Consider the following 17,355-nt stretch of genomic DNA (forward strand, 5'->3'; position numbering starts at 1 on the left):
AGATCTGAAATAAACTTTGTAAATCTCTCTAGGCTGGGAATTTAAAACAAGATGGTTATTCACTGAAAATCTGTGTGTATAGTTGTCCATCTGCAAAAATAAGAAAACTAAAATCTTAAAAATATAAATTGCCACTTAACTGTAAACTAATAATACTTTACAAAATAAAAAATACCAAAACATGGAAAACTTAAAACATTTATGTGTAGGTAGATACTTTGTTTCTTTTTTCTTTTGTTTTTTTGAGACAGAGTCTCCCTCTGTCCCCCAGGCTGGAGTGCAGTGATGGTGACACGATCTTGGCTCAGTGCATCCTTTTCCTCCCAGGTTCAAGCGATCCTTGTTCCTCAGCCTCCCAAGTAGCTGGGACTACAGGCATGTGCCACCATGCCCGGCTAATTTTTGTATTGTTAGTAGAGACAGGGTTTTGCCATGTTGCCCAGGCTGCTCTTGAACTCTAGACCTAGGTGATCCACCCACCTCGGCCTCCCAAAGTGCTGGAATTACAGGCGTGAGCCACTGCACCTGGCCTGTTACTCTTTTTTAGATTTTAACTTGTGGTGCTTTTAGTAATGTCTTCATTGGCTTGAAGCTGACAAATGATAATGAATTATCATTTATGAACTGTTACAATAGAAATATAAATTGTTCTGGGTACAGTGTAATCCCAGAACTTTGAGAGGCTGGGATCACACCTGTAATCCCAGCACTTTGAGAGGCTGAGGCGGGTGACTGCTCAAGCCCAGGAGTTAGAGACCAGCCTGGGCAACATGGCAAAACCTCGTCTCTACAAAAAAAAATACAAAAATTACCTAGGCGTGGTGACATATACCTGTGATGCCAGCTACTTCCAGCTACTCAGGAGGCTAAGGTGGGAGGATCACTTGAGCTGTGAAGGTTTAGGTTGCAGTGAGCTGAGATAGTGCCACTGCACTCTAGCCTGGGTGACAGAGCAAGACCCTATCTCAAAAAAATTAAAAATACATATATATATATAGCATTAAAAGTATTCCAAAAGAAAAAAAATACATGACCATCTGTGTAAAAGAGCACCTGGGTTAGATTTTATTTGTGTTATCATTTGGTTCATGGGTCTCTTAAATGCTTAGAAGGTAAAATATGACCCAACAATGTATCTGGCTCAGCACATGTTATTTTTGCGTATTGTGGGATATAAAAGAATTAGGTTATAATTTGAAAGGGTCATAATAGCACTTTTTCTATAATTATTTAAATATTCTTCCATGTAAATTATGTTTCTTCATTTTCATTGTAATTAACAATAAAATATTTCAATGGCCAATCTTTTATTGTACTATGCTATATATTATACAGATTGTTTTCAACAAATATGCCCTATCCAGGTCTTATATTTAAAATAGTATACAGAATATCACTGTACCTACTCTTTTGGGCTGAATATTTATTTATTTTATTTTTAAAGGTTTAATGAAGAGGCTAGAGGAGGAGATAAAATTTACTTTATATATGGTAACTGAAAAATTTCCTAAAGAATTAGAAAATAAGAAAAAGGAATTACATTTTTTACAAAAAGTAGTTTCAGAGCCAGCTATGGGCCATTCTGATCTTCTTGAACTTGAATCTAAAGTAAGTGAGAATCATCTTTTTATAGCTCTCAATTTTATCTGATCCCCAGTCCTATAAAATTATGTGAACTGCTTTCTGTAGTATCCCACTATTGACTCTTAAATTAACCTGTGCTAAGAGTTGACAACTCTTATGAGGAATTGTCCTTTATGAGGAATTATAGAATGTTATGCTATTACTTAATCCACATGATGTTATGAAAACATAATCAATTGATTAGCAAATTAAGTAACTTAAATATGTAAATTAATGCATATGAATTGACCAGTGGGTTTATGTCTTCATAATGTAAGCATTTAGGTGGGAAATTTGGAAATATTTTAATTGTCATTAATTTTTATTTCCAAGCAAAATATTATAGCAATTTTATATTTAAAGCTAATATTTTTATTAACCTTGTATACCTGCCTTGGAATTACTAAATGTTGTAATGCTTATTGAAAGCTGGTATCAGGTTATACCTTTTTTTTTTTTTTGAGACAGTACTTGCTCTGTTGCCCAGGCTAGAGTACAGTGGCACAATCTTCTCAGCTCACTGCAACCTCTGCCTCCTGGGTTCAAGTGATTATCCAGCCTCAGCCTCCCAACTAGCTGGGATTACAGGCACGAACCACCATGCCCGGCTAATTTTTTGTTTTTTTGTTTTTTGGTTTTTTTTGAGACAGAGTCTCGTTCTGTTGCCCAGGCTGGAGTGCAGTGGCGTGATCTCGGCTCACTGCAACCTCCGCTTCCCGAGTTCAAGCGATTCTCCTGCCTCAGCCTCCTGAGTAGCTGGGATTACAGGCACGCACCACCACGCCTGGCTAATTTTTGTATTTGTAGTAGAGACAGGGTTTCGCCATGTTGGTCATGCTGGTCTCAAACTCCTGACCTTGTGATCCACCCATCTCAGCCTCCCAAAGTGCTGGGATTACAGGCGTGAGCCACCGCACCAGGACTTGTTTTGTTTTTTGAGACGGAGTCTTGCTCTGTTGCCTAGTCTGGAGTGCAGTGGTGAGATCTCAGCTCCCTGCAACCTCTGCCTCCCGGGTTCAAGCCATTCTCCTGCCTCAGCCTCCCAAGTAGCTGGGACTACAGATATGTGCCACCATGCCTGGCCAATTTTTTTATTTTTAGTAGAGACGGGGGTTTTGCCATTTGTCCAGGCTGGTCTTGAACTCCTGACCTCAGGTGATCTGCCTGCCTCAGCCTCCCAAAGTGCTGGGATTACAGGTGTGAGCCACTGTGCTTGGCCTGATTATACCATTTTTGTTTCCTAGAATTAAAATGCTAGGTCAGGTGCAGTGCCTTTTTTTTTTTTTTTTTTTTTGACGGAACCTTCTCTGTTGCCTAGGCTGGAGTGCAGTGGCACAATCTCAGCTCACTGCAACCTCCACCTTCTGGGTTCAAGCTATTCTTCTACCTCAGCCTCTCGACTAGCTGGGATTACAGGCGCACGCCACTATGCCTAATTTTTTTTTTTTTTTTTTTTTTTTTACACGGAGTCTCACACTGTCACCTAGGCTGGAGTTCAGTGACATGATCACAGCTCACTGCAGCCTCCATCTCCCAGGCTCAAGTGATCCTCCCACCTGAGCTTCCCAAGTAGCTGGGACTACAAGGTGCATGCCACCAGTTCTGGCCAATTTTTGAATTTTTTGTACAGACAGGGTCTGGCCATGTTGCCCAGCATGGTCTTGACCTCCCAGATTCAAGAGATCTGCCTGCCTCCGTCCACCTCAGTCTCCCAAAGTGCAGGGATTACAGGTGTGAACCATTGCACTCAGCCTAATTGAAATGTTTTGACTTGCTAATTCTTTAGTGTGCTTACTATGTGGTTAATAGCCACTACAATTAAATACATAATTCTGACTTTTTTTTTTTTTTTTTTTTGAGATGGAGTGTAGCTCTGTTGCCCAGGCTGGAGTACAGTGGTGCGATCCCGGCTCATTGCAACCTCTGCCTCCTGGATTCAAGTGAATTCTGCCTCAGCCTCCCCAGTAGCTGGAATTACAGGCACCTGCCACCATGCCCAGCTAATTTTTGTATTTTTAGTAGAGATGGGGTTTCACTGTGTTGGCCAGGCTAGTCTCTAACTCCTGACCTTGTGATCCACCCACCTCAGCCTCCCAAAGTGCTGGGATTACAGGTGTGAGCCACCGTGCCCAGGCCTGACTGTTTTATTCTTTTAATTTACTTAGAAAAATTAAATGTCCAAGTCAGATCTGGCTAAAATTTTGTTTTGTTTTGTTTTGTTTTTGAGATGGAGTCTCACTCTGTCACCCAGGCTGGAGTCCAGTGGTGCGATCTCGGCTCACTGCAACCTCCACCTCCTGGGTTCAAGTGATTCTCCTGTCTCAGCCCCTGGAGTAGCCAGGACTACAGGTGCATGCCACCAAGCCCAGCTAATTTTTTGTATTTTTCGTAGAGACGGGGTTTCACTATGTTGGCCAGGCTGGTCTCGACCTCCTGACCTCAGATGATGCACCCGCCTCAGCCTCCCAAAGTGCCTCAATTACAGGTGTGAGCCACCGTGCCCGGCCTAATCTGGCTAAAATTTAATGTCACAGAATTAGGGTTAGGGTTAGAGAGAACTCTAATCTTTCAAAGGATGGATGCACTGAAAACCATGGTTTTTGTTTTGATATGTTGAGGAACTATATGCTTCTGTCAGATTTATTCAGTTTTATTACATTTTGGAAAGATTTAGATTAATGATTAAGATAAATGATAGCTATCGAAGAATCACAGATTATTAGCACAGGAAGGGTGTTATCCCTGTCAACTGTCAGCTGGGTTCATGAATCGTTGTAATAAATCCCTGGTGCATATTTGTTCACATTTGCTTTATCACTTTCAGTGACTTGAAGTCACAACGTAGGTGAGGGGATAACTTCAGATTTTTAGAAAGCATCTTTGTGGTAATGTATAAATATTTCATGTAAAATACTTTAGGATAATTTAGACATAGATGATTAAATCTATATAAGTAATCAAACTGTGTAATTATATGTCATGAAATGTAAATTGTTTCTAAAGGTAATCATAACAAGCTCCCCATAACATTAATGGAACTGTTTTGCCCATCAGAGACTTAATGTTAAGAACTGTAAATTCCGGATGGGTGCCATGGCTCACGTCTGTAATCCCAGCACTTCGGGAGGCCAAGGTGGGAGGATCACTTGAGCCCAGGAATTCAAAATCAGTCTGGGCAATATAGCAAGACCCCATCTCTTAAAAAAAAATTAGTCTAGGTGAAACTGAGACCTTGTCTCTAAAAAAAAAGAACCATAAATTCAAAGCTGGTTTGGCCAGACGTCACTTAGTTTGTGTACTTATAGGGAAAGTTTTAACTTTTTTTTTTTTGCTTTCATGCTATTTTAGATAAATGAAATAAACACAGAAATTAACCAGTTGATTGAAAAGAAAATGATGAGAAATGAGCCCATTGAAGGCAAACTCTCACTGTATAGGCAACAGGTAAGAACATTCTTTTGGCTCACATATTTAGATCCGTAAGCATATTCATGAACCACTGGCTGTGTTATCTATAGTCTTAAAGTGAGAAGGAAGTAGAGAATAAATGTTGTTCTGTCACTGCTAATCTCCATAGTATATCAAAGAATTAGTGGAAAAGCCACAAAAGATGCTTATTCAAGTTTGAAATTACGATACCCCTAATAATGCTTAGTTTCCTTAGCATGTACAAACTGGTAATAGAGCTATTTGTGTTTGTATCTGTGATTGTGGAATTTATTTTTAAAATGAAAACTTACCTTAGGTGGTATAAATAAAAATATTTATAATTTTTAATGAGTTAATAACAGTATGCTTTTTCAAGTTTAAAGTTAGTTTGCAAGTGTAGAATAAATTAAATTTTAGTGCTAAAGCATTTATTATTTTATCCACAACTAAATTGTCACTTAGTTTTTGAGGGTACTTATCTTGTTTTATATTTCTATAAAAGATTCAAATGAAGGCCATGGCTTATCTGAAAAGAACCAAGGCAGGAGGATTTTAGTGTGAAGAGCATTCTACAACCTGAGAAAATACTAAGCTACATAACAAAGCATTATTTAAGGACATTAGAATTTTTTAAAACCTTTATAACAGAAAATTTCAATCAATTACAAAGATAGAGGCAAATTGTTCAATAAACCCTCATGTGTCCCTGAGCTACAGGGCTCATGGCCATTCTTGTTTCCTCTATACTGCCAACCCCAACTATATTATTTTGAAGCATATCTTAGACTTCATCATAACATTTCATCTATAAATGTTTCAGAATATATATCTAAAAGATAAAGGCTTTTTAACTTAACCACAACATACCACATCTGAAAATTTTAATAATTCCTTAATATCAGAAAATATTCAGTCAGCCAGGAAATCAATGACATTTCCTTGTCTCTCTTTTTTTCAATTAAGATCCATATAGGATTCATATATTGCATTTGGCTGATAAGTTATTTATTTATTTATTTATTTTTTGCTGTCACCTATCTGTCCCAGAAAGTTTGTCTCTTTTAATCCATATGTTCTCTTCTCATCGATTTATCTATTTAGTGCTTTTTGGCAATATATGTGTTGACAAAACTGGTTCATTTTTCCCATGATATTTCCAACAGTTTGTATTTTACTGATTGCAACCCTATGGTGTTGTTTTACCATGTTCATTTGTTTCCTGTATTTCCTATAAATTAGAACTAGGAGCTTGAACAGATTCTGGTTTGATTTTTTTTTGGCAAGAAAACTTTCTAGGTGGTATTACTTTTATTTGGAAGTGATAATGCTTGGTTGTCTCTTATTGTGACATGAGCAGCCACTTACTATTATTGCTCATTGCTTATCCATTAATTTTATTATAAATTATAAAATATTCATATTTTGATTTCTTCTTCATTTATTAGCTGGACTACTTTTTTGTTTTTTTCTTTTGAGATGGAGTCTCACTGTCACCCAGGCTAGAGTGCAGTGGTGCGATCTCAGCTCACTGCAACCTCCGCCTCCCAGGTTCAAGCAATTCCCTGCCTCATCCTCCTGAGCAGCTGGGATTACAGGTGCCCACCACCGTGCCTGGCTAATTTTTGTATATTTAGTAGAGACAGGGTTTCACCATCTTGGCCAGGCTGGTCTTGAACTCCTGACCTCATGATCCACCCGCCTTGGCCTCCAAAAGTGCTGGGATTACAGGTGTGAGCCACTGTGCCTGGCCCTGGACTACTTTTATAAAGAGAAAACCTCTCATCAACTATTTGGTTATCCTGAGTTATAGGTCATATAGGATAGGCAGGGTACATGCTTGGTTTTTATCATTATTTACCAGTTTTCATAATGAATTTGTTTCCTCTAACTCATTTGCATCCTCCAACAGTGAAGTGATCAATTAGGGCTGTTTTTTGTTGTTTTTTGTTTATTTAATCTCATTATGAATCCTAGACATTATCATATAAGTTTTAAACAGTATCCTTAATGATGCTCAGATTGTTCCAGTTTTGGCTAATGGGAGGCTTTTCAAGTTAACTTTCGACTTCTTTTCAGATTCTAGTGGTCTTCGATAATTTCCTTGCTTTCTGCATTATTTAAGTCATTTCTAGGCTCATCGTTTACATTTCCTACTCTAGACCTGGAATTAGGCTTTCTTCTATGAACCTGATTTGTTTTAGCAGGAAATGGTATTTAGAAACTGAAACAGGGAAAGTTCCCTTGTCCCCATCGCAGGGCGTGCGACAGGGGGAGTGGCTCGCTTCTTCAGTGCCCCACTGCTCAAACCTCTAGAGGAGCGTATAGACAGGCAGGTTGTGGGGCTCTGTCCCCACAGCAGTGTCTAAGGGTGACTGTTTACAGCGGAAGCCCCAGTGGGCATGTGTTACAGTGTGCTCTTTTAGTTTAGTCATCCATAGGCGGCTTGTGTTAGTCAGCTCAATTAGACCCCTACCTTATCACAAGGACAGAGGGCTTTCTGTATCCTGGGGTTCTTGTCTTGGTGTACCGGAAGAACGGATCACATGTGCTCTTGGAGAATGGGTGTAAGGTTTTATGGAAGTAGCTTTCAGCAGATAGGGGAGCCCGAAGGGAGATGGTTTTCCCTTGGAGTCAGGCCGCCGAGTGGCCTGACTCTTCTTTGACCACCCTGACTCTTCTCCCACTGCCCCATCCTAACTCTGCGTCGTTCTGCCAGTCAATGGCCTAGGTCAGTCAGTGGCCTGCCAGTGCCTGTCGGTGTCTCTAGGTGTCAAGCCACTTGTGTCTTCTTCAGCCGATCTGCTCCTCTTGATGTCCAGCCACTTGTGTGTCTGCCTGCTAGGGTCCCGGGGGTTTTTATAGGCACAGGATGGGGACATGGCAGACCAGGGTGGTCTCGGGAAATGCAACATTTGGGCATGAAGGCAGGAGTGCCTGTCCTCACCTAGGTCCATGGGGACAGACCTGGGGGTGGAGCCCTCACCAGGGACCATGCCCTCCTCTACCCAGCACTTCCCTGCCCCACTTCTGTATCAAAACCACAGTCTGGGTGTTAGGAGTTCGCGTTGATTTTTTGTTTGTTTGTTTTCTTTTCTTTTCTTTTCTTTTTTGAGACAGAGTCTCGCTTTGCCACCCAGCCGGGAGTGCAATGGCATGATCTTGGCTCACTACAACCTCCGCCTCCTGGGTTCAAGCGATTCTCCTGCCTCAGCTTCCCAAGTAGCTGGGATTACAGGCCCATTCCACCACGTCTGGCTCATTTTGTATTTTTAGTAGAGACAGGGTTTCACCATGTTGGTCAGGCTGGTCTTGAACTCCTGACCTCAAGTGATACACCTGCCTCAGCCTCCCAAAGTGCTGGAATTACAGGTGTGAGCCACTGCACCCGGCCATGTTTTTAGGTAGCCATTGTTTTTAGGTCTTTTCAGTGGACCAGGCTAGGAGGTATTTCTTTCTCTTTCTTTTTCATAAAGTACACCATCAGTGCATACTAATCCTTCCAGTTCAGATTCAGGACTACTTGGTTTTACTTAATCTCGTCAATCTCACATCTTTTTCCTTATCCCACGTTGAAAATCTTGGTTCTTAGTAACATCAACATAATTTAATTCATAATTTGCTTTTGTCCAGTGGAACCAACATAAATTTATCATTTGTATAATATTAATCCACATTTTACACAGAACAGTCTCAGAATAAAAGTACCAGTAATACCATCAGGAATATGATTACTACTGAAAATTGGTTTTTAGTTCATTTTGTTTTTGGGGTATATATTCAAATAAGTTTCCAGCATCTATCCCTGTGCTTCCACCCTATTCTTTCCTTCCCACATAGGTATTTTTTAAATTTCACACTTTATTATTCCATTAGAAATATTATATAGACGTATATACTCATATCTCACTTCTTAGGGAAAGAAGAACATATTAAACACACTCTTCTTCTCCTTGCATTTTTTCTTCTTAACAATATATGCTGGTGATCATTCCATGGTAGAAAAAATTTTGTTCCTTTTTAAAAATACCTTGATTGAGATATAATTCACATACCACATAATTCACCCATTTAAAGTGTACACTTCAGTGGTATTTTAGTGTATTTATAGTTTGTGCAACCATCACCACAATCAATTTTAGAACAATTTTATCACCCCTAAAAGAAACCCCAAACCCATTAGCACCCACTTTCCATTTCTCCCCTAAACCCCCAATTTCAACTGATTTGAGACAAAATCAGTCTCTATAGATTTGCCTGTCATGCACATTTCATATAAATGGAATATTTTAATATGTTATTCCTTGTCATTGGCTTCTTTCACTTAGCATAACATTTTTAAAGTCCATCCATGTTGTAGTATATGTATCAGTACATCATTCCTTTTTAATTGCTGACTAATACTCCATTGTATAGCTACATCATGTTTTGTTTATCCATTCATTGGTTGATGGACATTTAGGTTGTTTTCACTTTTTGGCTATTATGAGTAATGCTACTATGAACATTCTTATACTAGTTTTTGTGTGGATATATGGGATTTTAAAATTATTTTCTACATTGACAAATACAAATTGTTTATATTTATGGTATACAACATGATGTTTTGAAATATGTATACATCATGGAACGGCTAAATCAAACTAATAAACATATGCATTACCTCACATACTTATTGTTTTGTGGTGAGAACACTTAACATCTATCCTCTTAACAATTTTCAAGTGTTAAGATACATTAACTATAATTATGATATTATGCAAAGATCTCTTGAATTTATTCCCCCAACTGAAATTTTATATCCTTTGACCAGTATCTTTCCAATCTGTATACCTCCCTAATCCCCTGATAACCACCATTCTACTCTTCTACTTCCATGAGTTCAGCTTTTTAAGATTCCACATGTGAGTGAGATCATGCACTATTTGTCTTTCTGTGCCTGGCTTATTTCATTTAACATAGTGTCCTTCAGGCTCATCCATGTTGTTGTAAATGACAGGATTTCCTTCTTTTTTAAGGCTGAATAGTATTCCATTATGCATATACCACATTTTCTTTACCTATTCATTCACTGATGGATACATGGGTTGATTCCATATGTTGACCATTGAAATTAATGCTGCAATGACCATGTAAATGCAGATATCTCTTCAATGTACTGATTTTTATTTCCCTTGGATATATACACACTAGTGGGATTGCTGGATTATATGCCAGCTCTATTTTTAATTTTTGAGGACCCTCCATACTGTTTTCTATAATGGCTATACTAATTTACATTCCCATCCACAGTGTACCAGAGTTCCCTTTTCTTCACATTGTCACCACCACTTGTTATCTTGTGTCATTTTGATAGTAGCCATTCTAACAGTTGTGAGGTGATAGCTCATTTTTAAATTTACATTTCCTTGATGATTAGGGATGCTGAGCATTTTTTCACATACCCATTGGCCATTTGTATGTCTTTAATAAATGTCTCTTTAGGTTCTTTGCCCATTGTTTAATCAGGTTATCTGTTTTTTTGATATTGAGTTGAGTTCCTTATATATTTTGGATGTTAACCCCATTTTTGAATTGGGTTGTTTGGTTTTTTGTTGTTGGGTTTTAGGAGTTCTCTGTATATTCTGGATTTTTTTTTTCTTAGAGATAGGGTCTCACTTTATTGCCCAGGCTGGAGTGTGTCATCATAGCTCACTGCAGCCTTGAACTCCTGGGCCCAAGTGATTCTCCCTCCTCAGCCTCCTAAGTAGCTGAGACTACAGGTACCTGCCACTGCACCTGGCTAATTTTTTGTAGAGATGGGATCTTCCTACAGTGCCCAGTCTGGTCTGCAATCCCTTCAAGAGATCCTCCCGCCTGGACTTCCCAAAGTACTGGGATTACAAGCATCAGCCACCATGCCTGGCTTATTCGGGATGTTAATCCCTCATCAGATATATGATTTGCAAATATTTTCTCCCATTCTGTGTGTTGCCTTTTTACTCTGTTGACAGTGTCTTTTGATGTACAAAAGTTTTAAATTCTCATGAAGTCCAATTTGTCTAATTTTTTCTTTTGTTGCCTGTGCTTTTGGTGTCATATCCAATAAATCATCGCTAAATCCAGTGTTGTGAAACATTTGCCCTATGTTTCCTTCTAACAGTCTTATGCTGTTCCCTAACAGTAATACTGGCCTCAGAAAATGAGTTAGGAAGTTATGCTACTCTTCAACTTATTGTAAAAGTTTGAGAAGGATTTGGTGTTTGTTATTTTTTACTGTTTTATTTTTGAGACGAAGTTTCACTCTTGTTGCCCAGGCTGGAGTGCAATGGCGTGATCTCGGCTCACCGCAACCTCTGCCTCCCAGGTTTAAGTGATTCTCCTGCCTCAGCCTCCCGAGTAGCTGGGATTACAGGCATGCACCACCATGCCAGCTAATTTTTTATTTTTGGTAGACACAGGGTTTCTCCATGTCTCTACTAAAGGTCAGGGTGGTCTTGAACTCCTGACCTCAGCCGATCCACCTGCCTCAGCTGCCAAAGTGCTGGGATTACAGGCATGAGCCACCGCGCCCAGGCTGGTATTCGTTAATTTAAGTGTTGGGTGGAATTCACCAGTGTGGCCATCAGGACCAGGGCTTTTCTTTGTTGGGATATTTTCTTTTTTTTTAGACAAAGTCTCGCTCTGTCTCCTCGACTGGAGTGCAGTGGCATGATCTCAGCTCACGGCAACCTCCGCCTCCTGGGATCAAGCAATTCTCTGCCTCAGCCTTCCAAGTAGCTGAGATTACAGGTGCCTGCCACCACCCTTAGCTAATTTTTCTGTATTTTTAGTAGAGACGGGGTTTCACCATCTTGGCCAGTCTGGTCTTGAACTCCTGACCTCATGATACACCTGCCTTGGCCTCCCAAAGTGCTAGGATTACAGAGCTTGCAATGAGCCGAGATCACGCCATTGCACTCCAGCCCAGGCAACAGTCTGAGACACTATCTCAAAAAAAAAAAAAGTATTTTTGGCCGGGTGCGGTGACTCACGCCTGTAGTCCCAGCACTTTGGGAGGCTGAGGCAGGCAGATCACATGAGGCTAGGAGTTCAAGACCAGCCTGGCCAACATGGTGAAACCCTGTCTCTGTTAAAAACACAAAAATTAGCCGGGCATGATGGTGCATGTCTGTAATCCCAGCTACTCGGGAGGCTGAGATGGAAAAATTGAACCCGGGAGGTAGAGGTTGCAGTGAGTCAAGATCATGCCTCTGCATTACAGCCTGGGTGACAGAGCAAGACTCTGTCTCACAAAAAAAAAAAAGAAAAGAAAAAGAAAGAAAGAAAAAAATGTATTTTTAATTTCCACAAATTTGTGAATTTATCAGTTTCATTTCTGTTGATGATTTCTGACTTCATCCTGTTGTAGTCAAATAAGATACTCTGTATGATATCTATTTTTAAAATCTATTGAAACTTTTTTTTGGCCACAGTCTCACTCTGTCACCCAGGCTGGAGTGCAGTGGTGAGATCTCAGCCTCTATATGTCTCAGTTTTCTATATGTCTGCTAAATCTAGTTGATTTATTTTGTTGTTTAAGTCCTGTATTTTCTAACTTATATTCTGTTTGTTCTATCTATTATTGAGACTGAATGTTGAAGTCTCAAGCTATTATTATACAATTGTCTTTTTCTGTGTTCAATTCTGTCAGTTTTCACTTCATATATTTTGATGGTCTGTCATTAGGTGTGAAAATGTTTATAATTGCTTATAATCTTGCTGTATTGAACCTTTTATTAATAATGTCCTTCTTTGTCTCTTGTACTCTTTGAAAATTTAAAGTTATTTCGTCTGTTATTAATATAGTCACCCTGTTGTCTTTTGTTTACTATTTGAATGGAATATCTTTTTCTATCCTTTCACTTTCAGTTTAGTTATGTCTTTGGATCTAAAATGAGTCTCCTGTAGACAGCATTACTTGGATCATGTGGTTTCTTGGGGGGTTTTTTTTGAGACGGAGTTTCACTCCTGTTGCCCAGGCTGGAGTACAATGGCGCCGATCTCAGCTCACTGCAACCTCCACTTCCCTAGTTCAAGCGATTCTCCTGCCTCAGCCTCCCGAGTAGCTGGGATTACAGGTACTTGCCACCATGCCCAGCTAATTTTTTGTATTTTCAGTAGAGATGGGGTTTCACCATGTTGACCAGGCTGGTCTTGAACTCCTGACCTCAGGTGATCTGCCCACTTCGGCCTCCCAAAGTTCTGGTTGTGATTACAGGTGTGATTACAGGTGTGAGCCACCGCGCCCGGCCTGGATCACATGTTTTTTGTCCATTCTGCCAATCACTGTCTTTTAATTAGATAATCAATCTATTTATATTTAATTACTGATAAACAGCAACTTCTGTCATTTTGCTATTTGCTTTCTATATGCATTATAGCTTTTTTGTTCCTCATTTCCTGCTTTACTGTCTTTTGTGTTTAGTTGATTTTTTTATGTGAAATGTTTAAATTCCTTTCTCATTTCCGTTGTGTATATTCTGTAGCTATTTTCTTTGTGGTTACCATGGGGATTACATCCTAAAGTTATATCACTGTAATTTGAATTTATACAAGTTTAACTCCAATAACATATAAAAACTCTGCTCCATTACAGCTCCATCCCCACCCCTTTCAGTTGTTCATGTCACAAAATGACATCTTTACACATTGTGTGCCCCAAAACATAAACTAACAATCCTTTTAAATGCATTAATCTCTTAAATTATATCTTTTACACATTGTATGCCCAAAACATAAACTAATAATTATTTTAAATGTGTTAATCTCTTAAATTATATACAAAACAAAATGTGGAGATATAAACCAAAATTACAGTAATACTAGCCATTCAGCTATTAATAATAATTGTGTTGTTTTAAATGTATAGTCTCTTAAATTATGTAGAGAACAAAAAGTGGATTTACAGACCGTTGTTACACTAATACTATCTTTCATAATTGCTCATGTATTTGCCTTTATTGGGATCTTTCTTTCTTATACAGCTTTGAGTTACTTCCTAGTATCTTTTCATTTCACCTTTCAGGACTTATTTGAGCATTTCTTCCAAGGCAAGTCTAGTTGTAACAAACTCCCTTAGCTTTTGCTTATCTGGGAATGTAGCTTTTGTTTATCTGGGAATGTCTTAATTTATTCCTTACTTTTTTTTTTTTTTTGGAGATGGAGTCTCACTTCATTGCCCAGGATGGAATGCAGTGGTATGATCTCCACTCACTGCAGTCTCCACCTCCTGGGTTCAAGCAGTTCTCCTGCCTCAGCCTCCCGAGTAGCTGGGACTACAGGTGTGCACCACCACGCCCAGCTAATTTTTGTATTTTTAGTAGAGATGGGGTTTTGCCCCTGGGTTGGCCAGGCTGGTCTAGAACTCCTGACTTCAAGTGATCTGCCTGCCCCAGCCTCCCAAAGTACCGAGATTATAGGTGTGAGCCACCACACCCAGCCTCTCCCTTACTTTTGAAGGACAGTTTTGCCAGATATATGATTCTTGGTTGACAGTTCTTTCTCTTAGCATCTTGATATATTATCCCACTGCTTTCTGGCCTCCAAAGTTTCTGATTAGAAATTTGCTGATGATCTTATTGAGGATCTCTTGTATGTGACTAGTCAGTCTCTCGATGCCTTCAGAATGTTCTCTTTGCCTTTGGCTTTTGACAGTTTGATTTTTTTTCTTTTTTCAGAGCAGGAGTAGAAGTTTATTTTAAAAGGCCTTAGAGGCCAGACACGGTGGCTCATGCCTGTAATCCCAACACTTTGGGAGGCCGAGGCAGGCAGATCATGTGGTCAGGAGTTTGAGACCAGCCTGGCCAATATGGTGAAACCCCGTCTCTACCAAAAAATACAAAAATTAGCTGGGGGTGGTGGCGTGTGCCTGTAGTTCCAGCTACTTGGGAGGCTGAGGCAGGAGAATTGCTTGAACCTGGGAGGCGGAGGTTGCCGTGAGCCAAGATCATGCCATTGCACTTCAGCCTGGGCAACAGAATGAGACCCTGTCTCAAAAAAATAAATAACTAAATAAATAATAATCATAATAATAAAAGGCCTTAGAAAAGAAAGGAAGTGCACTTGGAAGAAACCCAAGCAGGCACGTGAAGTTTAAAGAGAGAAGATCAAGTGCCAACAGTTTGATTTTAATGTGTCTCAGTGTATGTCTCTTTCAGTTCATCTTTCTTGGAGTTTCTTCTTCTTCTTAGATGTTTATATTTGTATTTAATCAAATTGATGAAGTTTTCATACATTATTTCTTCATATATTCTATCTGTCCCTTTCTCTTTGTCTTTTCCTTCTGGGACTCCCACAGTGCATATACTGGCCTACTTAATGGTATCCCACATGTCCCTTAGGCTGTGTTCACTTTTCTTCAATATTTTTCTCTTTCTATTTCTCAGACTTGATAATTTCTATTGTCCTGTCTTCAAGTTCATGGATTCTTTTGTCTGCCTTCCCAAATCTGCCTTTGAATCCCTCTAGTGAATTTTTAATTTCAATATTGCACTTTTTAGCTCCAGGATTTCTTTTTGCTTTCTTTTTAGGTTTTCCCTGTATTGGCATTTCCATTTTGTTAATACACTGTTTTCTTGATGTTCTCCACATCTTCGTGAGTTCTTTGAGCATCTTTAAGACAGTAGTTTTAAAGTCTTTATCTAGTTGATCTGCCATCAGGTCTCTTTCAGAGAATTTCTATTCATTCATTTTATTCTTTTGTTTTTATTTTTATTTTTATTTTTATTTTATTTTATTTTTGAGACAGAATATCACTCCATTGTCCAGGTGGAGTGCAGTGGCATGATCTCAACTCACTGCAACCTCCACCTCCTGGGTTCATGCAATTCTCCTGCCTCAGCCTCCTGAGTAGCTGGGATTACAGGCTAATACAAAAATTAGCCATCACACCTGGCTAATTTTTGTATTTTTAGTAGAGACAGGTTTCACCATGTTGGCCAGACTGGTCTTGGAACTCCTGACCTCAAGTGATCCACCTGCTTTGGCCTCCCAAAGTGGTAGGATTACAGGCATGAGCCACCATGCCTGGCCTGTTTTCAAATTTTTTTTAACAATTTTATTCTAAGAAATAGAAACAGGGTCTCATTATGCTGCTCAAACTGGTTTCAAACTCCTGGCCTTAAGGGATCCTTCTGCCTTAGCTTCCCAAAGTGTTGGGATTATAGGTGTGAGCCACTGTGCCTGGCCTCATATTTTTCCTTTAGATGTGTCATATTTTATTGTTTCTTTGTATGCTTTGTGATTTTTTTTTTCTTTTTGAGATGGAGTCTCGCTCTTTCGCCCAGGCCGAACTGCAGTGGCACTATCTCGGCTCACTGCAAGCTCCCCCTCCCAGGTTCACACCATTCTCCTGCCTCAGCCTCCCGAGCATCTGGGACTCAGGCGCCCGCCACCACACCCGGCTAATTTTTTGTATTTTAATTAGAGACAGGGTCTCACCTGTTAGCCAGGATGGTCTCGATCTCCTGACCTCGTGATCCACCCGCCTCGGCCTCCCAAAGTGCTGGGATTACAGGCGTGAGCCACTGCGCCCGGCCAATTTTTTGTATTTTTAGTAGAGATGGGGTTTCACCATGTTAGCCAGGATGATCTCGATCTCCTGACCTCGTGATCCGCCCGCCTCAGCCTCCCAAAGTGCTGGGATTACAGATGTGAGCCACTGCACCTGGCTGTGATTTTTTTGATTGAAAAGTGGACATTGGAATCTCATAATGTAGTAACTCTGGAAATTAGGTTCTTTCTTTTCCCAGGGGTTTACTGTTTTTTGTTACTGTTTTTGTTTTTTTGATTGGTGTAGACTGCGCCAAAGAATAGGCTAAAGTGTAAAGTTAAGATAGGCTGGGCACAGTGGCTTATGCCTATAATCTCAGCACTTTGGGAGACCAAGATGTGTGGTTGAGCTCAGGAGTTTGAGACTAACCTGGGCAACATGGCAAGGTCTCTACTAAAAATACAGAAATATAGCTGGGCGTGGTGGTGTGTACCTGTGGTCTCAGCTACTTAGGAGGCTGAGGTGGGCAGATTGCTTGAGCCTGGTAGGTGGAGGTTGCAGTGAGCCAAGATTGGGCCACTGCACTCCAGCCTGAGTGACAGAGCCAGATCCTGTCTCAAAAAAATCTCAGGTCTTTTCTGAGCCAGTGCATTTCCCTGGACATGTGTCATCACTTTCTAAATTTTCCCATATATGCAGTTGCTTTTTAATGTCTTAGTCTTAAATGTCTGGCTTCCAAAAGGGGAGAATGAGAAAAACTAAAGGGACAGAAGAAAGGATCCAGACCTATAATT

At 39.8% G+C, this 17,355-nt stretch overlaps 1 protein-coding gene across 4 annotated transcripts in view; it reads left to right on the top strand.

The window, feature by feature from the left end:
- IFT81 (intraflagellar transport 81) overlaps positions 1 to 17,355 on the top strand; it is a 97,258-nt gene that overhangs the window by 17,609 nt on the left and 62,294 nt on the right. For 3 of the 4 annotated variants that reach the window (XM_004053880.3, XM_004053881.5, XM_055359021.2), the window contains exons 9-10: positions 1,445 to 1,608; positions 4,972 to 5,067. In XM_004053880.3, the coding sequence (XP_004053928.2) occupies positions 1,445 to 1,608; positions 4,972 to 5,067 (260 nt within the window). The remainder of the gene's footprint in view (positions 1 to 1,444; positions 1,609 to 4,971; positions 5,068 to 17,355) is intronic. The other variant, XM_055359022.1, reaches the window with a different exon arrangement.

This window comes from Gorilla gorilla, chromosome 10 (assembly GCF_029281585.2).
Source record: "Gorilla gorilla gorilla isolate KB3781 chromosome 10, NHGRI_mGorGor1-v2.1_pri, whole genome shotgun sequence".
NCBI classification, from domain to species: Eukaryota; Metazoa; Chordata; class Mammalia; order Primates; family Hominidae; genus Gorilla; species Gorilla gorilla.